Source organism: Lampris incognitus, chromosome 6 (assembly GCF_029633865.1).
Source record: "Lampris incognitus isolate fLamInc1 chromosome 6, fLamInc1.hap2, whole genome shotgun sequence".
Lineage (NCBI taxonomy): Eukaryota > Metazoa > Chordata > Actinopteri > Lampriformes > Lampridae > Lampris > Lampris incognitus.
Genome location: NC_079216.1, coordinates 13,879,607 through 13,902,092, shown reverse-complemented (window position 1 = coordinate 13,902,092; position 22,486 = coordinate 13,879,607). Strand labels below are relative to the sequence as shown.

At 50.9% G+C, this 22,486-nt stretch overlaps 1 protein-coding gene across 1 annotated transcript in view; it reads left to right on the top strand.

Moving 5' to 3' along the window:
* Positions 1-621: 621 nt before the first annotated feature.
* LOC130114453 (cGMP-inhibited 3',5'-cyclic phosphodiesterase 3A-like) overlaps positions 622-22,486 on the top strand; it is a 140,263-nt gene continuing 118,398 nt past the window's right edge. The window contains 1 exon segment of the mRNA XM_056282334.1: positions 622-2,089. Coding sequence (XP_056138309.1) covers positions 1,196-2,089 — 894 coding nt within the window. The 5' untranslated portion in view covers positions 622-1,195.

Genomic DNA, 22,486 nt, shown 5'->3' with positions numbered 1-22,486 from the left:
CACCGCGTGTCCCCCTCGTGCAGTTCATTCACACGGGGAGATCTACCTCCCGGTAAAGTAGGTCAACCCTATTATTATTTTAGAGAGACATTTCGCCTCGTCTGGGATTTTCGCAAAAAAAAAAAGAGCATTCGCCAGATAAGAAAAAGGTCAGACGTGAATAGTCATGGATGAAACAATGAATATAATGTTCTTCTTCCCCCCTTCACAAACAGGAGTCAGATGTAGTGAGGACAACGCCTGCTGGGCTGGCTGGCTAGCTGCATGCGCCGGTGAGGATTTGGGGTTTCACGCTCGCGCTCTGTGTGTGTGTGTGCGTGTGTGTGTGTGTGTGTGTGTGTGTGTGAATGAAGTGAGACGGTGCCAGTTAGAAAGCTGATGATATTTCTCTGTGTTTTCTATAATTCGGCCGACGAGACACAACCGGACGAGCTGGATGCACGCGCGGCAAAGCAGTTTGAGTTGTTTTTGGGTTTTTTTTTCACCCCCAACACGATTCCACCCCCTCATGGGGTTGCTGTTGTTTTGGGGGGGGGGGGGTTTCCGTGATAACGGGGTCTCGATACCGGGATTCGAGAGGTGGCCAAACAATGGCGAGAGAGTGCGCTGGAATCCGGGGCTCCTGACGTACCGGGACCGCTGATCTGCCGCTGCATGGGGGAACAAACCAAAATAAAAAATAAAATATACTAAAATAAAAGAAGAAGAAGAAGAAGGAAGGAAGGAAAAGAAACGCGAGGCGAAGCGGGACATGACTAATGAGAAAGCCCGCGAGGCAGCGCGTTGCGAGGAAAGGAGGGCATAGCGGGACGCGTGCGTGAGCGCGGGGGGAAGCGGTGGTGTCCCAGTTCTGTAAGCTAACGTCTGAGCCGTCCCGTCATCCCGCCCCGGCTCAGGGTCGCCCCGCTCCGAGGGGCAGCTCACTCTCTTCCTGTTCTTCCGCCCACCCGAGACGAAGACGACACTCTCACTAAATGCCCCCGTGCGTAAAATGGAGACTCATTTGCGCGTGTATACTACGCGCACGCATACACTCGCCCGACTTGTTCATCAGAGTAATAAATGAGTTTGCGGGGGTCTGTCACGAACTCTAACGACCCCCCCACCCCGCCCCCCCCCCGCCGCCGCCGCCGCCGGTAGTGTGAATTAAGGTGTTAACAGATTTCCTCACATGCTTCCATATGTGTCATGAGTGATGGCGATGCCCGCGGAGTCTGACAGCAGCGGCGCGCGGAGCGGCGGCGCCCGGGGGAAAACTGGCGCCAGGACCGCCGATCGCAACGGCTACGTCAAAGCGTGTGTCACTCCGCTGCGCCGTGAGCCGGACGGCGGGTCGCGGCTGAGTCTAATGCTGCACGGCCAGACCCGGAGCCGCCGCGGTCTCCGGTGCGCGGTGTGTGTGGGCTCGCTTTCGCTTTTTCTCGCCGTGTGCGCGGACTGGAGAGCGGAGGCTGACGGCGCTGCTGACGGCGGCGCTGACGGCGCACTCGTCGCCTCAGAGCTGCTGCAGACTTGCTGGAGTGTGCTGTCCCCCGTGCTCAGCCTCCTCTGTGCCTTCTTCTGGCTGGCTTTGTACTTGACCCGCTGCGGAGTTCTCCTCCGGACCGCCCTCTTCCTCCTGACGCTGTGCCACCTGGGCGAAGCGACGGCGCGGTGCCTCTTCCATGGGACGGACCAAACACAGCTGCTCTCGTCAGGCGCAGCGGCCGCGCTCCTGCTCGTCTGCCTGGCCACCGGCGCACTCATGGTAGCGCGGCTGAACCGGGGCATCTCCGTCGTCTTCTTCATCACTCTGCTCAGGACCCTGTCTCTCGTCTCGCTGCACAAAGTGCGGGCCGCCTGGCGACCCTACGTAGCCTACCTGGTCGGAGTGCTGGGCATCCTGCTGGCGAGGTATGCTGACAGGCTCCTTCCGAAGCAAGGCAGACACGAGGAGGGCTGCACCCCCGTGACCGGAGCGAGGGAAGAGATCCCTGTCTTTAAAAGGCGAAGGAGGTCCAGTTCTGTGATAGCCTCAGACATGGCACACAGTCTGTTCAACAGCAAGTCCCACCGGAGGACATCCTTACCATGCATCCAGAGAGACCAGGTATTGGAAGTTTTTGTCCCGTAGGGGGGTTTGTCTGAATCTGCGGTGTGCGCGGGATGGGTGGGTGTTTATAGCTGTTTTAGTTTTGGGATCTTCTACTACCATCTGGCTTGTCATGAAACCCAGAAATAGTAAAATGGCGCAACGAAACTCATCATTGGCCTGTTCCATGTCTTCATAGTTGAGATGTTTCTGCTATTGGTGTGTTCTTTGAGGGCTGATGAGCGATGAGACCGACATCATTTCCAATGCATTCCTGAGCATCATGCCCTGTACCTATGCATTTGTATGTGTATATATCCAGTCTGTTTCACTCTTTCTATTATTATTATTATGATCATTATTATTATTGTTGTTATCAGTACACCAAATGCATTGCAGTTCAGCTTTTAGGACTTCCCTTCACGTGCTCCCATCTTCTTATAAGCATTCCCACAGCTATTTTCTCCTCAGACTGTCTCTAGATTGCTATCTTGTCATATTGTGAAGTAGCAGCGTGCAGGCAGTCATACGGTGCACACACACCGGCCATGCAAACATCCCAGACTGGTGTATTCTGAGTAGCTGTTGTTGGCCCTCGCAAGAGTTTGCTGTTATGGAGGATTATTTTTCTTGTGTGATTTGTCTCCCCCCCCCCCCCACATTGTTCAAGGTGGAGGTTGCCTCGCAAGTAAATAAGATATTGCACTATTTTAACATGTGTTCTGACACGGTGATGAGGAGGAGGAGGAGGAGGAGGAGGAAGTGGCGGACTTTAACTTTGTGAACTCAAGCGTGGTGTTTTTTGATAACGCGACGTTGAGTGAGGGGATGTTTTTTTTGGCGTGCTCTGGTAAATTGTTCTTAGTCTTCCTCGCTCTTCCTCGCCGAAGATTAAAGCACCAAATTTGGTGTTTTTGTTGCCAAAGGGAGTCTTATTATAGCAACGGCACCTTCAAGTGCTGATGTGAAGGGGAGCTGGGGATTCATTTCATCCGTGGTTATTATTGTCAGACATTTTCTCCAGATCATCTCCCATCAGCTGCCCCCCCCCCCAACACACACACACACCCCATCCCCAGTCGCCTTCCTCTGTTCTCGACTTTGCTTTGGTCCGTATGCTCCGGCCCTCTCCAGGGCACGCTGCTCTGAACCCCCAGGAATGTCCAGGTAGTTGCAGGCGATACAGACGCATGCCTGTGTCGAGTTCATGCATCGGGGGGTCAGGGTGGAGGGGTGGGGGTCTTTGGTTCAACACAGGATTTACAGCCCCCCCCCCCTCTCTTTTGGAAAATCAATGCGCTCGCCGAGCATGTGAATAGGAAACAGATTCCCCCCCCCCCTTTTTTTTTTTTGCTGGTGTGATCAAAGCCCCTCGTTGTGACCCTGCGTGTGCAGCTCTGGGTTCGGGGGATGAGAGGCTGCAGTGTCGGGCCCCGGGCCACTTGAAAGATGCTCTGGGCTCTCCCCGGCCTGGTTAGCCATGTTGTGGCTGTCTTGTTTGTTTTTTCTTTGCAGGCCAAGTCTCTCTTCTTTTTTTTTTTTTTCATATTCGGACGCTGTAACATGGAGAGGGTGGAGAAAAAAAAAGTTCATTCGACTCTTGCTTTATTGCTTACGTGCGATGCTGAGCCAGGGGGAAGAGGAGTGAGTCAGGGGTTATTACTAATGCAGGCCTGTACAGGACGGCCAGCAGCAGCAGCAGCAGCAGCAGCAGCAGCAGCAGCAGCAGGAGGAGCGGGAGGAGGAGCAGGAGGAGGCCCGGCTGCAGGAGCGGGCCGGAGCGTGCAGCCTTTGTTTTTGAATGAGTGATGAGATGGAAAATGGCCGGCTCTAGCGTACTGTACCATGAACATTTGCTGCATGGCCACAAGCAAACACATGCCATGCACTGCAACGGCTCCCGCTCTGCCCCGGTCAGGAGGCCAGGGGTCGCTCGCACAAGGAGTTGTTACAAGGAGAAACTCCTAGTTCACACTCGGTAATACACGCCACACCGCCCTCTGCAAAATACACGCACATGCACACTTGCAGGTATTGTGAAAAAGTGTGATGAAATTGTGTTGGGGGTATTTTAAACAAATGCAGATATGGATGTTTTTTTTTTTGTTTTTTTTGCCACATGGTGGAAAGGAGTTGAAATTTGGGGATTGTGTGGGGAGGTCATCACAGAAGAGGTGGACTGTTCTCAGGATTTCAGATCTGTTACTGACTTGAGCTTCAAATGGACGCCGTTATGCCGGGTCTGGAAGTGCGTTGCTGCGGGGAATCGGAGCCGCTTATAAAAAGGGCCCTAAAATCGAGACATTTGTTGTAAACAGCTCGCGCTGACGCAAACCGGAGTAATTAACACGTTTCGCTCGGCTGTTTGATTTCTTTTGTTTTCTTCTCTCTCTCTCAGGGAAACGTGGCCCGAAACCAGTCGACCAACAAATTTTACAGTGGCGTGGCGGGATGAGGGGGGGGGGGGCGGGGGGGCGGTGTGCAGAACGTCTGTGATGTTCCTCTTGCTCCCTCACCTGGGCCAAGCCAGAGCCCCCTAGTGACCACTGCCCCCTACTGCACCTAGTTGTTTTTGTGTGAGGACCACATCCCTCACGTATCATACGACATTGCCCCGATGTGGAGGCCGGGATCGAAGCTGTGAATGATTTCAAAGTTCAGGGTGTGCAGATGATTACAAAGTCAAAGTGGAGCGTCGTCTCACCTTGCTCTTCTTCTTTGGTGGTCGCAGCAAGCGGCTGACCAGTAACGGCCTGCTTGTAATTGAGACACACATGGCGTGCACATGCTGCCTTGACCGTGTCTTGTCTGTGTGGTCTGCGGTGTGTAAACAAGCCCGTGCTGACCCGTGCTAGTCATCGCCTCGCTCGCGTGGGGCTCTGGACTCAGCTGGACGGGGGGTCCGGTGCACCAGGTGGGTTTGGGACGGGGGTGGGGGAGGACAGAATACGATCACCACACGGTGGAGGGAGCAGAGAGGGATGTCCGGGGGGCGTTGCGGTCTGTTCCGTAGCCTACCAACACGGGGATTGGCGGTTCGAATCCCCGCGTTACCTCCGGCTTAGTCGGGGGTCCCCACAGACACAGTTGGCCGTGTCTGCGGGTGGGAAGGTGGGTGTGTCCTGGTCGCTGCATTAGCGCCTCCTCTGGTCGGTCAGGGCGCCTGTTTTTTTTTGGGGGGGGGGGGAGCGTGATCCTCCCACTGGCGAAATTCCTCACTGTCAGGTGAAAAGAAGCGGCTGGCGACCCCACGTGTATGGGAGGAGGCATGTGGTAGTGTGCAGCCCTCCCCGGATCGGCAGGGGAGGTGGAGCAGCGACCGGGACGGCTCGGAATTGGTCGGATACAACTGGGGAGAAAAAGGGAGGGGGGAGGAGGGGGGGAGGAGCAGAGAGGATGCCTGGGTTCACAATCTACATATGAAACTGGCTCCTGATCCCCTGACTGCCCCCCCCCCCCTCTTTTATTCAGAACAAATAGACATCAGCTGGTCATGAATATTCTGGTGCAGCTTCTTCGCTGCATAAATGACGTGAGGAGGCTGGACAACGTTTTCACTTTTCCTCCCTTTTCCCGTGTTCCCCTTTCTGGCGCGTGTGCTTGCGGAGTGGTGACGTTGTGAAGCACCGGTGCAGGAGGAGGTGGGACGCCGGAGTGCGTCCGCGCTTCGTCGGCCCCGATTGAATGTTTGCATTAGCGCCGCATGTGTGAAGAAGGAGGGAGCCGCGAGGTTTACCGTCCGCCGCGAGCCGTGTTTTTCACAGGACGACCCTCCCACCAGGCCCCGAGTGTCTTACGTAAAGCCGTTCACGTGGAGAGTTGCCGCATAGAAAAAACCAAAACCGGTTTATTCAGTAAACAAACGGAGCGAAAAGAGGAATCCTCTTGCGTCTCTTCTTCCTCTCCGGCATCGAGCTGCCATGTTGCCCTTCACTGCAAGCCGAGCTGTGCGCAAAACCCTGCTCCGAGGCCGTGGTTCACCCCGCACAAGTGCAGATTTAATAAACAGCCCCCCCCCATCCCCCCCACCCCCATCCCCTCCCCCCCATCGTGTGATTGCAGATCGGCTGCCAGCGTCTATTAGCTCACTAAGTAGCTACGTTCCACAACGCCGGGGTCATCTTCCCTGTCACGGCTGTGATAAAAGAAACCCCATTATCGGCCCGATCCGATCGGAGGCGGTGGGCGCCTCTCCGGGATCTGGACTTAGTTTCTCGGGGCTAATGGGAAACGACAAGCCGGTCCTCCGTATTCCAGCTGGACGTATTGAGCCGGAGGAATCGGAGGTGTGGACTTTGGATCACTTTTCACAGCTTCTAAGGTAATTCGAGTCCCGGGCGGGCCCGGTCCAAACTTCAGCGGCGCTGTAAAGTTTCCCCCCTCGTCTCGCATTTCGAAAACCTCCACGGAGGGAGAGCGAGCCGCCACGTCCCCCCCCAGTGACCCTCGGCCTTCGCCGGCCGGTACGTGGGCCCAAATGGCAGCACGGTTTCAGGTGGTGTGTCTCCACTCCAACCTTCCAGAGAAAGCTGAATGAGCCACATAGCGCGGGGGGGAGGAGTCTGCCGATTGGGGAGGAGGGGGGTGGCGGTGTGATGGGACATTACGAAGGTGCTAGCGTGCTAATCGCCGATTGGATGATTGCTTATGACCCCGGCCTCGCTCTGCTGTCAGCGTCTCCGGCCGCCTTCCTCGCCGCCGACTCTGCTGTCTGTCCTCTCCCTGACACCAACACAAATATTATCCCGACCGGAGGAGGAAATTCTTTCTTAGCTTGGGATGATAAAATATTCTTGAAATCTACGATAATGACTTCCCGTGGAATGGGGATCCAAGCACAATTACCGTTGGCCGTTGTAAACGCTCCCAGTTACTCCGTTTTCGCTTCAACCCATCGGTAATTGAATTGTGTTTTGGATAAGGGGAGGCCGCCGATAGCGCGTAGGGGCGGTGATTTACCGCCGGGGCCACTGAGCCCTCTCATCCCGAAGAGGTTGTTTGTATTCCAAACACACGGCCTCATGGGATATCATATTATTTTTTTTGGTGTGTGACTGGACTGGCCTCCGGGGTTAGGGAATGAACTCATTGAAAGCCTCCCCCTGCCATCTGGAAAAGAGGACGGCGATATCAGCGTGGGGTCGTGTGTCTCGCGATTGGCCGAACGGCTCCGCGCTTCCGAGTCTCCGTTGGGTCCCGGTGTGTTGAGCCGGGGGCCTGTGTGCGCGTGTGGAAGGGAGGGGGAAGGGGGTGGAGATATTGGGGAAAGGGGGTTGGGGGGAGGGGGTGAAAGTAGGTCATTGGAGGTTTTTGCTCAGTAGCCAGGCAAAACAGCAGGCTTACTCTTACCCCCCTAAATGGTGGAAGACTGCTGCGTTTGAGCAAAGCGGTGCGGTGGCTTGGAGCGTGGCGCTCCCCCCCCCCCCCCCCCTCCAGACCCGCCGTGCCTCTGCCCAAGTTGGCTGCCCAGCGCGGAGCCACATTACGCCGGTCTCTGGTCTGCGGGCAACGTAAACAAGAGATCCTTGGCCCCCGCGCTGCGCCGTCACACTAAACAGACAGGTATTGGGCAGAGCGCGGCGGCGGCGGCGGCGGCGGCGCGCGGCCCCCTCGAGGCTGGCCGGGCCCCACCTGTTTAAACTGACACATTACGCCGCTTCGCCTACATCTGTGAAATCCACGCTACTCCTGACCGAGAGCACCGGGGTTGATTTCTTGGTTCCCCCCCCCCCTCCCCGCCGCTGCACACCGAACGCCGATCAAAGCAGAGGTTGAGGTCAAAGTTGACCGGGTGCATAATGTGCCTGCTCCCGAATCCTTGCAAGGGGCTGCGATCTGGCTCCCTACTGATTACCGTGGACCTCATAAAAGTGTGCACGTTTGCATATATGTGGGAAAAGTGCAAGATGGGGTGACGGAGGCTGTGTGTGTGTTTCTGTTTTTGTGCATGTTATGCAATGCAAACGTGTGTGCGTGCATGTGGTTGTGCATGTGTGAGGTGTGCACATGCATGCATGCTAATGCATATATTCATGCGTGTGTGTCTTATTATTAACATGCATGTGAGGGAGCATAGGTGTTTGTGTGCGTGTGTGTGTGTGTGTGTGTGTGTGTGTGTGTGTGTGTGTGTGTGTAGCCAGCAGCTTGATGGCTCCCAGCTGCTGCTAGCAGAGAGGTTGAATTCGCTCAGGGAAACACTGAGGGCCTTAAACCACAGACACAACCCGAGGCAGCTGGAACTGCTAGACGGGCCTCTGCCTCTGGTCCTGACACACAGCACACACATTAACACTTAAGGTTCGTAAAAAAAAAAAAAAAAATTAAATAATCATAATAATGGCAGAATTTGAATAAAACTCTTTTTTTTTTTTGCCTATGTGGGAAATAGTGGATGTGCTGCAGTTTCTTCTCATGTCTGGTCCAGACCGACGAGAAAATGATGTCACTCAAGTTTTTGTGTTACCAACAGAAACTGGATATTTAGACGATGGAGGTGAACAGAATGTTCCTGGCACACGTGTGTGTGTGTGTGTGTGTGTGTGTGTGTGTGTGAGAGAGAGAGAGAGAGAGAGAGAGAGAGAGAGAGAGAGAGAGAGAGAGAGAGAGAGAGAGAGAGAGAGAGAGAGAGAGAGAGAGAGAGAGTTAGGTGTGTGTCTGTGTATATGTTGGGACATGTGTGTAGACGGGGGAATGGCTGCACCTGTGTATCCACATACATGAAGTCCAGTCCAGGCTCTTAACAAGTGCCCACATGTAAAAACCCCGCCGTTGCTTTCGCCTCTCAGTCACACTTTAAACGATGGGTGGGTTAAAACGTGCTAATGTGTGTCGGGGGGGACGACAGCCCCTCACTCTGATGACCTAAACTTCGCTTTAATCTCTGTTTGCGTTCCCAGGGGGGACTTTTCACTCGGGGCCAACGGCCCGGCCCGGCCCGCCTTCCAGACACTGATCCCTCACACAGGTGGGCCTTCCTGCGCCTGCACTGCAGCTAAATGGGCTGGAATGTATAGGTTGAGCAGGCCCCGAAGGGCGGCCCAGTGGGCCCATTCATCACCCCCCCCCCCACACACACACACACATACAGCCCCTCCATGAGCCAGCACCCTGTCCCGGGCTGAAACCAGGTGCACAGATGGCCTCGGACGAATGAATGGACACTCTCACGTCGCCCCACGAAGTGTTTTTATGTGTGTGTGTGTGTGTGTGGGGGGGTGTGTGTGCATGTATGTGTGTTTGCGAGAGAGACGTACAAAGAAAAAGAGAGTGGTGGTGGTGGTGGTGGTGGTGGTGGGTATCGGTGGGGGATGGCGATCGAGGGAATCCTGGATGTAAATGGTCACAGTCAGTAGAGGACATGAAACCAAGAGTCATGTACTGGTCTCCCTGTTTGAACCTGACCTGCACTTCTACCCATATGGCGGGACACGAGCTGATCGGTGTAGAGACTTCAGATATTTATTTATTTATTTATTTTGGGACCCCCCCCGCTCCCCCCCCCCAATTGTACTTGGCAAATTACCCTATTTTCCAAGCCGATCCGGGGAGGGCTGCAGACTACCACATGCCTCCTCCCATACATGTGGAGTCGCCAGCCGCTTCTTTTCACCCGACAGTGAGGAGTTTCACCAGGGGGACGTAGCATGAGGGAGGATCACGCTACTCCCCTCATTCCCTCCCCCCACCTCCGAACAGGCGCCCCGACGGACCAGAGGAGGCGCTAGTGCAGCGACCAGGACACAAACCCCACACCCGGCTTCCCACCCGCAGACACAGCCAAGTGTGTCTGTATGGATGCCCGACCAAGCCGGACGTAACACGGGATTCGAACCGGCGAGCCGGACGTAACACGGGATTCGAACCAGCGATCCTCGTGTTGGTAGACAGCAGAATAGACCGTGTGTGTGTGTGTGTGTGTGTGTGTGTGTGTGTGTGTGTGTGTGTGTGTGTGTACATGTTTAGATATCCTAATGGGGACATTTGGTCCCCATTAGGATAGAAAAACCAGAAACCACCTACCTTGTGTAGCCATTTTATGGGGCCTCACAAGGAAAAGGGGGTCTATTTTAGGGTGAGGACCTGGTTTTAAGGTGAAGGTTAGAGTGAGGGTTAGGTTAAGGTTAGGGTAACGGTTAAGGTTAGGGTTAGGCTTAGGTTAAGGTTAGGGTTAGGGTAAGGGTAAGGGTAAGGGTTAGGGTAAGGGTTAGGTTAAGGTTAGGGTTAGGGTAAGGGTTAGGTTAAGGTTAGGGTAACGGTTAAGGTTAGGGTTAGGCTTAGGTTAAGGTTAGGGTTAGGGTAAGGGTTAGGGTAAGGGTTAGGGTAAGGGTTAGGTTAAGGTTAGGGTAACGGTTAAGGTTAGGGTTAGGCTTAGGTTAAGGTTAGGGTTAGGCTTAGGTTAAGGTTAGGGTTAGGGTAAGGGTTAGGTTAAGGTTAGGGTAACGGTTAAGGTTAGGGTTAGGCTTAGGTTAAGGTTAGGGTTAGGGTAAGGGTTAGGCATGTAGTTTGCGTGGTTAAGGTTAGGGTTAAGGGCTAGGAAATGAATGTAGTCAATGAGGGGGGGTCCTCATTAGGATAGTAAAACGAGTGTGTGTGTGTGTGTGTGTCCTCGCTGTCCACTCTGTCTCCCCCTCGAAGCAGAGCAGAGCCACTGTTTGTGCCGCCACGTTTCCTCAGTGCCACACGTGGGAAGGCTTGGAGGCCAGCTGAACAGGGTAAAGACGAACTGATTGGAAAACAGATTATGGCGCTCGACTCCAGGCGCGTGCCGAGCGAGCCCGCTCGCCGTCCCAGACGAGAGATCCGGTTTAGTAAACCGGGGCCTTTCTCCGGCTCCAAGTCAGCCGGCTGTTCGCTTTCCGTCCAGTTCCACACCGACTCAGGATAGGCCGCCCTCCATCTTTACTCCGCTGGTTTTCTGGCGGTGTGGTATCTTCCCCAGGTTCAGTTCGCCCTCACACCCTCGCGAGCGAGCGAGCGAGCTCGCCACACGTTTCTAGCTTTGCCGTGTCGATTGTGCTTTTCTTCGACGTCCCCCCTTTTCTCGCTCGCTAGTCCTGTCCTATTTTCTCTCGCCGACCCTCTATCTGCTCCTACAAAAGATCCAGTTTTTCCACAGGGGTCATTAAAGTTTCATCTAATCTAATCTAACTTTCACTGTTTACTCCATTTCAACTCCAAACCAGCCCGTTTTTAAGCCTGAATTCTCTCGACGTGACATGATATCTCGGCGAGATTGCACGCTATTTAAAGAATGAGGCCGATTGTGTTCTGGAAAAGGCACCTCTGTTGAAAACAAACGTCTTTAGTTGCCACGTCATTCCTGTAATGACCCGTGGAGAGCTTTCGCCTCTCTTGCCAGCAAATCCTACTGCAGTGGGGTAGTTGCGGAGTCATTATCACATTATGGGTTGGTGGGATTACGGACGGCTGCACCTGGGTGCAGTCGGCGGGTATTTCTCTATAGGGTGCAGCCCGTATGTTGTAGCAGAGATGGTGTTCAGGCGGCGGCAGCATCCATCCGGCCGGGTGTGACCGGGAAAGGAGGACACTTGGCATAACCTCTGCACAGCAAGCCCCCCCCCCCTCCCAATGCCGGTCGAGCCCCGCCCCCCCATGCCGGGCGAGCCCCTCCTCCCCCATGCCGGTCGAGCACCCCCCCCCCCGCCTCATTAGCCGGTCTGCTCCCCGCAGCTCACAAGGCCTCCGCTGTTCCCAACTGGGCGCTATGTTTTCCTCTCTAAATATGTTTTGCAGAAAAAGGAAAAAAAAAAAAGCATGTCTGTACATCTGTCTGTCAGTCGGCTTATTTCACCCCTTGTGAGAGGCGAAGTCTCAGGTTTTGGGTTAAGGGCTGTTTTCTCGCAGTCACTTTCAATTAGCCGGACGTTGTAAGCACGACGTATGGCTGCAGTCCTGTGCCGGATTTGCATAACCTTATACAGTGTCTATATGGTTTAGACTTGTTTCCTGTCAAATGCAAACAGAGCAACGTAAGCTGGGTATGCTCATTTTTAACCCCGAGGCGCCATTTTGGCCGAGAGAAACCACGAGCGGCCGGCTACAACGACCAAGGCGGTCCCTCTGACCGTTTTGGATTTTCAGTTTAAAAGCTTTGTGGGGGGGAGGGTACAGACCAGCCGCCCCCTGAATTCTCCTAAAATTTCATATATTTGCATTACAATGAGTTTTAGATCAGTTGCAAAAAAAGTTATGATCTAGCTAAAACGACTATGAGCGGTCAAAAAGACGGCTCATAATTTGCACATCATGTCACTATTCATGACGCGTGTTGGTGACGTCATTTCCGTCGCGGAGTTCATTGCTCTGCCCTAGAAACACACTAGCGTCCCCCAGTGCAGCGTAATGGTCTAAACTTGAGTTTTGATTATTGCCAACATGTCTGGGTACAGCCGCCATTTCAGACGCACCATGGCCGAGGCGTTGCAGCATTTACAGGCGTTGGTAGGCGGCCATTTTAAATTGTTTGAAAAATAGTAAAGTTGTTAAAATGTTAATTTTGGCGTCAGTCGTTTCTTAACCGACACACTGACACATGCAGTGCGTTAATATCTCACTTGGGTATTTATCCTGCCGGAATATAGAGATTAAAAACCGCCGGCGGTTATTTTGACGGCCCATGGTCGTTCTAGTAGTTTTTAAGTTCCGGTCGTTGTTTGGGACTGTTTTAATGGCTATTTTCCTTTTTTTATTTTTAGTTTTTTACATTTCACGTTTTATAGTCCTTGTCCCGTTTGTGAGATTAGCAACATGTGTTTTCCGTTTTGCTTTTCAGGTAATATTTTCCCTTTTCCAATTTCCTATTTACCATGTCTGTCTGAAGTTTAAATTGTTTGAAAATAGTATTAAAGTTGTTAAAATGTTAATTTTGATGTCAGTCGTGTCCTAACAGACCTACTAACATATGCAGTGCATTAATATCTCAGTTGGGTGTTTATCTCGATAGAATATAGTGTTTGAAAACTGGCGGTCATTTTGACCGCCCGTGGTCGTTTTCGGTAGGAGTGAAACCCCGGTCGTTCTAGTGTTAAGAAAACAAGCGGATGGGTGGATTTGTAGGATTTGTAGGAGTGTGTTTAGATAAGACGTGCGTGAAGTGTGTGGAAATGCTTCACAAGTGTACGCACTCTTATTAAAGTAGGACACTTGGGGGGGAAAATGGAGACAAGCTTTTTTTTCCCTCTTTGTCTTTTCTATGAAAGTGCTGAGCGCACTAAATTGATTTTTTTTTCTTTTCAATTTGGCATATCAATTTTTGATTAAATGGTGAGGACACGACACCCAGAGGGGCAAAAGATAGTCCAACGCTTCCTGGAGTTCAAGTGTGCAATTTACAAATTCAGTTTGAAAGGATGAGCGTTTTCTTTTCTGCTATTGAAGAATTGGGGGGGGGGGGGCAACGGCTTCGTCGCTGCTCGCCCCCAGTCTGCCCTGCCCTGCGCTGAACATCCCCCTCTGCCCACTCCCTTTCCTAACACTGTAATCACCTGCCGATACAATACACATACACACAAACACATACGCACACGCCGAAGCCTCGCTGATTGGTTGCTTCTTTGCCTCGGGTTGCCCAGAGACGATCCGTGATGCCAGGCTGACATGGTGCACACACAGTCTGTCACATCCGCTGATTGCTGAGTGGCAGGCCTCTCCGTGCACGTGTGTGTGTGTGTGTGTGTGTTCAATTTTGTCATCCTACACTGTCACTGTGTGTTGTGTCTGCAGCAGTGTGTGTGTGTGTGTTCAGTTTTGTCATCCTACACTGTCACTGTGTGTTGTGCCTGCCACAGTGTGTGTGTGTGTTCAATTTTGTCATCCTACACTGTCACTGTGTGTTGTCTGCAACAGTGTGTGTGTGTGTTCAGTTTTATCATCCTACACTGTCACTGTGTGTTGTGTCTGCAGCAGTGTGTGTGTGTGTGTGTGTGTGTGTGTGTGTGTGTTCAGTTTTGTCATCCTACACTGTCACTGTGTGTTGTGTCTGCAGCAGTGTGTGTGTGTGTGTGTGTGTTCAGTTTTGTCATCCTACACTGTCACTGTGTGTTGTGTCTGCAGCAGTGTGTGTGTGTGTGTGTGTGTTCAGTTTTGTCATCCTACACTGTCACTGTGTGTTGTGCCTGCCACAGTGTGTGTGTGTTCAATTTTGTCATCCTACACTGTCACTGTGTGTTGTGTCTGCAGCATGTGTGTGTGTGTGTGTGTTAAGTTTTGTCATCCTACACTGTCACTGTGTGTTGTGTCTGCAACAGTGTGTGTGTGTGTGTGTTCAGTTTTGTCATCCTACACTGTCACTGTGTGTTGTGTCTGCAACAGTGTGTGTGTGTGTGTGTGTGTGTGTGTGTGTGTGTGTGTGTGTGTGTGTGTGTGTGTGTGTGTGTGTGTGCAATTTTGTCATCCTACACTGTCACTGTTCGTTGTGTCTGCAACAGTGTGTATGTGTGTGTGTGTGTGTGTTCAGTTTTGTCATCCTACACTTTCACTGTGCGTTGTGTCTGCAACAGTGTGTGTGTGTGTGTGTGTGTGTGTGTGTGTGTGTGTGTGCGTGCGTGCGCACAAGACAGGTCTTGCAGAGTGGCGATTAGGGGGGGTTCTCGTCTCTACAAAGAACCCATGGTACTGTGCTGTGCAGGGCAGCCACGATCCCACGAACACTGGTTCTGGTTAAGACCTCTCCTGGAAACTGAGAAGTGAGACAAAACATGCCGCAACATGTGGGCCCCACCGATAAGCTGTAGGACATTGTCTCAGGAAGAACACCCGGCCAATCTCCCATCATGCAATCTGGGATGCATGGTTCTGTGCTCTGTGCACTCGTGAAAAGCCCCTCTTTCTGTGCAAAGCAGGGAGGGAAATTGCAAATAGGACTCGGGGCAATTTGATGGTGGGGTAAGATTAGGCAGAACGTGCCTTTAGTTCGGCAGTTAACGTGCCTGGAGCGGCCTCAAGTTTCTCTCCTCTCTCTCTCCGCTCCATAATGTTTTCCATGAACTGCTGTTCCATTCATACTGCGTCTCCTCTAGGGATGGAAGACTGTACTGAATCTCCATATACTGCTGACACCTTCCTCCTCTTCTCCTCTCCTCTCCTCTCTTCTCCTCTTTTCTCTTTCCTCCTTTTCCAGTCTTCTCTGAACTCTTCTAAATTCACCTCTACCCTTGTTTCTTCTCTCCCTCCCTATCCTCTCTCCATCCCCACCCCCCTCTCTCTTTCTCGCTCCCCATCCCCAGCTTCTCGCTCTCTCTTTCTGTCTCTCTCTCTCCCTCCCCACCCCCTCTATTTCTCTCTCTCTCTCTCTCTCTCTCTCTCTCTCTCTCTCTCTCTCTCTCTCTCTCTCTCTCTCTCTCTCACTCACTCCATCCCATCCCCCCCTTCTCCCTCCCCCCATCTCTCTCTCTCTCCCTCCCCACCCCCTCTATTTCTCTCTCTCTCTCTCTCACTCCATCCCATCCCCCCCTTCTCCCTCCCCCCATCTCTCCCCCCCCCCGATCTGTCCTCCTCTCTGATACTGGACAGAGTTTAGTGTCAGTGATTGGGGTTCAGGCATTGGGGGGGGGGGTGCAGTCCACTCACATGGCGGATCAGAATGACGGGTTTTCAGACGGAGGGTGAACTCATTTCATATTCTCTGTGTACAGAGAACCACCGACACTGTCTGTTTCTTTGCCCGTAAGACCGTTTGTCTATGTACTCCCTCTCTCTCTCTCTCTCTCTCTCTCTCTCTCTCTCTCTCTCTCCCTCTCTCTCTCTCTCTCTCTCTCTCTCCCTCTCTCTCTCCCTCTCTCTCTCTCTCTCTCTCTCGTCCAGCATTTATCGCCACTACGGTTTAGCGAATATTGTTGAATGATGTGATTGATAAAATCTGTGTGTCTGTGTGTGTGTGTATTTGTGTGTGTGTGTGTGTGTGTGTGTGTGTGTGTGTGTGTGTGTGTGTGTGTGTGTGTGTGTGTGTGTGTGTGTGTGTGTGTGGCTTCTTCTGTTAAATAAATCAACAGCAATGCCTCCCTTTAGCATCTGGTTGTTAAGCTTGGCCTTCGTTAAAGAGTTCAGGTTTTTTTTTTCTCAAAACGGTGAGAGGCTTGTCGAGGTTTCCGTTTGTTCCTCATCGGGGAGAGCGTTTTCTCTGTAAGGATGAGGAATGGCATGTGGTGGTTTTGGCCCGCCTCCACCAACCGGAGAGGCAGAAGGACATTTGACGTCATCGGGGGAAACGTGACCCACTTCTCGAGAGGCAAGGAGCCTCCGGCGGGCTGAGCAGATGTGGCACAGATGCGTGTGCGTTCACGCACACACACACACACACATTTTACTCAGCCTTTCTTTTCTGTTTAAATAATCGTAGGGATAAGGATTTTTATCCAAGTCTCATTTGGGTTTGTGGTTGTGCACAGGTGTGAACAGCCGCAGTCACAAGGCCTTCTGAACCAGCAAAGAAAGAGGTTAGGTGAGAGCAGGGGGAAGGAATGGGTGTATGTGGGCCAGATGAACAACATGTATGTTGAGTTTTAGCGCTGGGGCAGCACATTGTTTCATTAAAGGACTCCTGTTATGTAAAGCAGGCAGGGGCGGATCTAGAGAACTATTCATGGGGGGGCAAGAGACTTTAGGGGGAGGCAGACATTTGTATCTATTATTGTAACAAATTCAGGGGGCAGCCGGGAACCGCCCCAGCTGGGACGCGAATCCGGCTCCGCGGCACCAAGAGCGACTACGTTAAACAGTCGACTAAAGGGTCTGATTCGTTAGCCAAGGGCTAGCGAGTCTATGCAGCCATGATCGTTACACTACCCCCCCCCCCCCTAGGAAGCCGCATATCAGCTCCCTCACGCCTGTGGGCGCAGGCGCTTCCAATGGCCTCATGGTATCACCATCCCACTTCTGACACCAATGTAGCGAATTCGGGGGGCAGCCGGGAACCACCGTGGCTGGGGCGCGAACCCGGCTCTCCTGCACCACGGGCGACGCCCCGCACGAGCTGGGTTTGCGTCCCAGCTGCGGCGGTTCTCGGCTGCTTCCTGAATTCACTACTATATATATATATATATCTGTGTGTGTTGATTTAATCACAGTCACACATATCAATATTTGCTTGCGGAAGCCCCCAAATGAAAATGTTTTAACTCAAAAACATTACATTGATTTGCCATGAGTAAAGCATTGAATAGAAATATTTAAAGTTGGCATTAGAAATTAAATTTTTTTTTTATTTCCAAATCTTCAGACATTTTTCAAATACATTTCAAATACAACTATCACTAGGGATTACACACTGGAGGGAGAATTTGGGTTTGCCACTGATACTTTCTCCCACATAGGTCGGGTCATTGAAAGAACCACATATGGTGTGATAGTTTAATTCCTTCTGCAGCTTATGGTGGTTATTGAATTGAATTCTGGTATGGATATATAGGCCTGTGTAATTTCTTTTCGATATAATAGGTAAAAACTCTTGCGGTACGGTAGTGCAGTGGTTAGCGTGGGCGCCTCACAGCAAGAAGGTCCTGGGTTCGAGCCCCCGGACCTTGGGAGTCGTCCTGGGTGGTCCTCTGTGTGGAGTTTGCATGTTCTCCCCGTGTCTGCGTGGGTTTCCTCCGGGTGCTCCGGTTTCCTCCCACAGTCCAAACACATGTAGGTCAGGTGAATCAGCCGTACTAAACTGTCCCTATGTGTGTGTCTCGGCCTTGTGATGGCCTGGTGGCCTGTCCAGGGTGTTTTCCCGCCAGCCGCCCAATGACAGCTTGGATAGACTCCAGCACCCCTGAGAGCAGGATAAGCGGTTTGGATAATGGATGGATGGATTTCTTTTTTTCACTGAACATGAGCCCATCACTTAAGCCTAAAATGTGGCTAGAACAGTTTTTCAAATATTTTAACATCCTGATGTAACTCTGTTCATTAGTTGGTGTCATCTTTAGTAAAATAAAACAAAACAAAACAAAAAGAAAAACTGGTGATGTCACCCTTCCTCTTCATTTTAACAAGTGTCTTACAACATTCAGAGTGACTTAACTACTATGTTTTTCCTTTAATAGTCATTATTGACAATGGTGTACAGCTTAACACTGAATGTTGTGGAAAGTTTGAGTGAATTCTCCTGCATGGCTCTCAATCTTCCCAACAGATTTCTGCTAGAGACCTACATATAAAGACGATATTCACCAATTGTGTCACTTATACTCCGTGAAGCCACACCTTTAGTTGCCAACGATTCAAGATATTCAGTATTTATCCAGTAATACTGATTAAACAGCAAAAGTACTGTAACGACCACGGATGTGTAGACTCGCTAGCCCTTGGCCAAAGGGTCGGACCCTTTAGTCGACTGGTTAACATAGTCACCCGTGGTGCGGGAGACCCGGGTTCACCCTTCACGTCCCGGCTGTCCCCCAAATTCGCTACATTGGTGTCAGAAGTGGGATGGTGAGACCGTGAGGCCATCGGAAGCGCGTGCGCCCAGAGGCGTGAGGGGGCTGATATGTTGAAGCGAAGGGGGGGATAGTGTAACGACCACGGATGTGTAGACTCGCTAGCCCTTGGCTAACGGGTTGGACCCTTTAGTTGACTGGTTAGTGCAGTTGCCTGTGGTCCGGGCTGCCCGGGTTCAATTCCCGGGTGCAGCGGATTCTCGGCTGCCCCCTGAATTCGCTACAGGATTTTTCTCTGAGTTTCAATTTGAAAATGTGGTGGTTATTATTATTATTGTTATTAAGTGTAAACTCTCAGGTACTGAGCTTCAAATGAACTCACTGCATTGCTGACTAATGTGGCTTTTTGTTTGGGGCTTGGAGCGAGTGATTTGAGTGCTTTTTACACTGGGTGCTTTTGTATGTTGCACTCGCATGACTGATAAGAAACTTGGACATGTTTGTCTGTAGGATGAGCAGTTTCAGAGATGTTGGTAGCTGCAGGCAATTCGGAGACACTTGTAAGCACCAGTGAATATTTGGGTTTAGTCAGGTTTAATCCGTCCCTCACACAATCAAACATGCTTCAACAAAACAACTTCCAACAGGAAGTGAGGGCGACGAGAATGTGCTGGAGTGAGATGATGGACAATAAAGAGAGTTCGTGTTGGACAATAAGTTAAAATCCATGTCACTTAGCAGCTCTGTGACTGCAGAGAGCATCAATGTAGCACATGGACAGCGACCAGGATGGAGACCTACCAGCAGGCCATCCGAGCCCACCAACACTTGCAACATGGTGTCAGAAGCTGTATTGGAACCCAACGTGAGTCTTACGTTGCCTGTTGCTTGAACAGCGTGCGTTTATTTTTTTACGAAGCGTAGCTAGAAGTTTCAGTTAGCCTGCTAGCATTAGCATCGAGCCAAGACGATGGCTTCCAATATTCCGCCGCCGGAGCCCATGAAGATGACTGGGGATCTTCACAGCAACTGGGCTAGCTTTCGATCAGAGTTTGAGGATTATTTGCTTGCGACCGGGATCGACAAGGCAGAGAAGCCGGTGCAGGCAGCGACGCTCCGGAGGCTAATGGGGAAGGAAGCCTCCATGTTTACCTGCACAACCTGGGACTCACAGCGGAAGAGCAGAAAGACGCCGGAGCGATACTCGACAAACTGGGGGAATACTTCCCACCTACCAAAAACGTCATCTTTGAGAGGTATGTTTTTGGCAACCTTAAACAAGAGGAAGGATAACCTGTGGATGCTTTTGTCACGAGACTGAGAGAAAAGGCTGCCACATGTGAATATGGAGCTATAGGAGACGAGCTTATAAGGGACAGGCTTGTTCTTGGAACAACTGATGAGGGCGCCAGACGACGCATGCTAAGAGAAAAGGAGCTTAAGTTGGAGGGAGCTATTGACATTTGCCGTGCAGCGGAGGTGTTGGACAATAAGTTAAAATCCATGTCACTTAGCAGCTCTGTGCCTGGGGAGAGCATCAATGTAGCACATGGACAGCAACCAGGACGGAGACCTACCAGCAGGCCATCCGAGCCCACCAACACTTGCAGCTTCTTTATTGGATGACACAACATTGGCGACGAGGATAAAGGGCGAGAATTGCAACGACGTCAAAGCAAGACGTATGAAACGAACTTGAATAGGAGACCACGAGTCATTGGCGTCGGGATTCGGGATCATGGCAGCCTCTGTGTTCGGCTATCTCCGCCTCCCCCGTTGAACCATCGGATCTGTACACGGAATATGAAATGCCAAGAGAATCGTACACAATTTTCGTAATAGCCAGCGGATCTGTGGATGCGGAGGATGCAGTACGGAGAGCTACACTATTGCACTGTATCGGTGCGCCCACTCAAAGGATCTTCGCTAATCTTCCGGGAGTAAAAGGTATGTTTGCTCAGACAGCAGCTGCCCTTGACACACATTTCACGCCACGGAGAAATGTGGTTTCGGGAAGACACAAGTTTAGCCCGAGAGCTCAGTGCCCTGAGGAATCTACTGGCGCCTTTGCTAATGCTTTGAGAGAACTTGCGAAATCATGTGAATTTGGCACACTAGAAGACGACATGCTGCGCGATCAAATAGTGGAAAAGTGTGCAATGAAAAGACTGCGCGACAAATCACTGCAGGAGGAAGGACTAACTTTAGAAAGATCTCTCAAGGTCGCCAGACTTTTTGAGCAGCACACGCCGAGTCTAAAGTGCTTTCAGAAAACAGTGGTAGCAGCAAGACTAGAGACAGTCACGTTAACTTCACTAGAAATGCAAGGGCCGCTGACGCAGACAGAACCGGAAGTAAAAGTACAGAAGGAGAACAATGCAACAGTGACACCATGTGTTTCAGGTGTGGACTAGCAACTCATATAGCAGATGAATGTGGAGGCAAAACAGCGAAATGACTGTATTGCAAGAAAACTGGACATTATGCACGAGTATGCAGCAAGAACAATAGCTTGCAAAAAGAAGAGAAACGTGACAGAAAGTATAAACCAGTAAGAGCAATGGAGGACCCTTCAGACTCAGACTTGGATGAGTTTATACATGCAATAGATCAACAAAGTAAAGAAACAATAAGAATAAATGATCAAAAGATTAAGATGGTAATAGACACAGGAAGTGGAAGAAACCTCATAAGAGAACATCTATATAAGATAGTGTTTTCGCGCAAAGCTGAACTGAAACAGACTAAGAAGAGAGTCTATTATTATGGCCAGAAGACTCCACTAAAGTGTCCAGGTTACTTTAAAGCACAACTGGCATTGCAAGACAATGTCATAACAGAAAAGATTTATGTTATTAAAGGACTCGGACAGATTACTGGTTACAGTCACAGAGTACGAGTCAATGAGAAAGTCAGGGTTTGAGGAGAGTCCCTTATCCAATGATAGAAGCTGCAAACCAGGAACTAGACAAAATACATGAGGATGATATCATCGAAGAGGTGAATGAAGGATCTGAGTGGATTTCTAATATTCTACTTATACCAAAGAAAGACACAAGAGAAGTGAGACTATGTGTAGATCTCCGGGAAGTAAATAAAGCTGTAATTCGAAAGAGACATCCAGTACCAACTGTGGACAGTATACTGCAAGCTATGCAAGGAGCAAAAATATTTGTTAACTGGATGCAAGAAAAGGATTCTGGCAAGTAGAGTTAGCCCGAGTCAAGACACCTGACTACTTTCATCACACACAGAGGGTGCTACCGTTTTAGGAAGGTTTCCTTTGGACTCTCAAGTGCACCCACTTGAGACCTTCTGTAAGCCTTCAAATGTGCAAACACTGTGGGCAAACATCGCAAACACTGTGTGTTTCGACTGCTGACTCGATGCTAACAGGGATGCCAGGTGTCATTTGCTACATGGATGATGTGATAGTACATGCTGAAAATGAGAAAGAACTCAAAAAGAGACTACGATAAGTATTGCAGAAATGCAAAGACAGGGGTCTAACCTTGAATAGAGACAAATGTGTTTTTGGGTTACAACAGATTGAGATGTTAGGATGTGATTTCAGCTGAAGGAATAAAACCAGACCCCCGAAAAATAGAGGCTGTTTGTAATGGCCCAAGACCTGATAATGTGCAGCAACTGCGCTCCTTCTTAGGCACATGTGGATTTCTGATTAAATTCATACCCGACTATGCAAACATATCAGAACCACTCAGGAGACTAACATGGAAAGGACAAGAGTGGGAGTGGATGTCAGACAGAAAAGTCATTCAATAAAATGAAACGAGCGGTGGTAAAAGTGAACCATGCCTAGCGTACTACAAGATCAGCGTACCAACTTTAGTCATAAGTGACGCAAGCCCAGTAGGACTTGCAGCATTCTTGCTACAGGAACAAACAGATGGACAGAATAAGACAATCACTTGTGCAAGCCGCTCACTGACTCTTACTGAAAGACACTACTCTGAGATAGAGCGAGAAGTTCTAGGATGTGTATGGGCAGTCGAACACTTCAGAACATACTTAT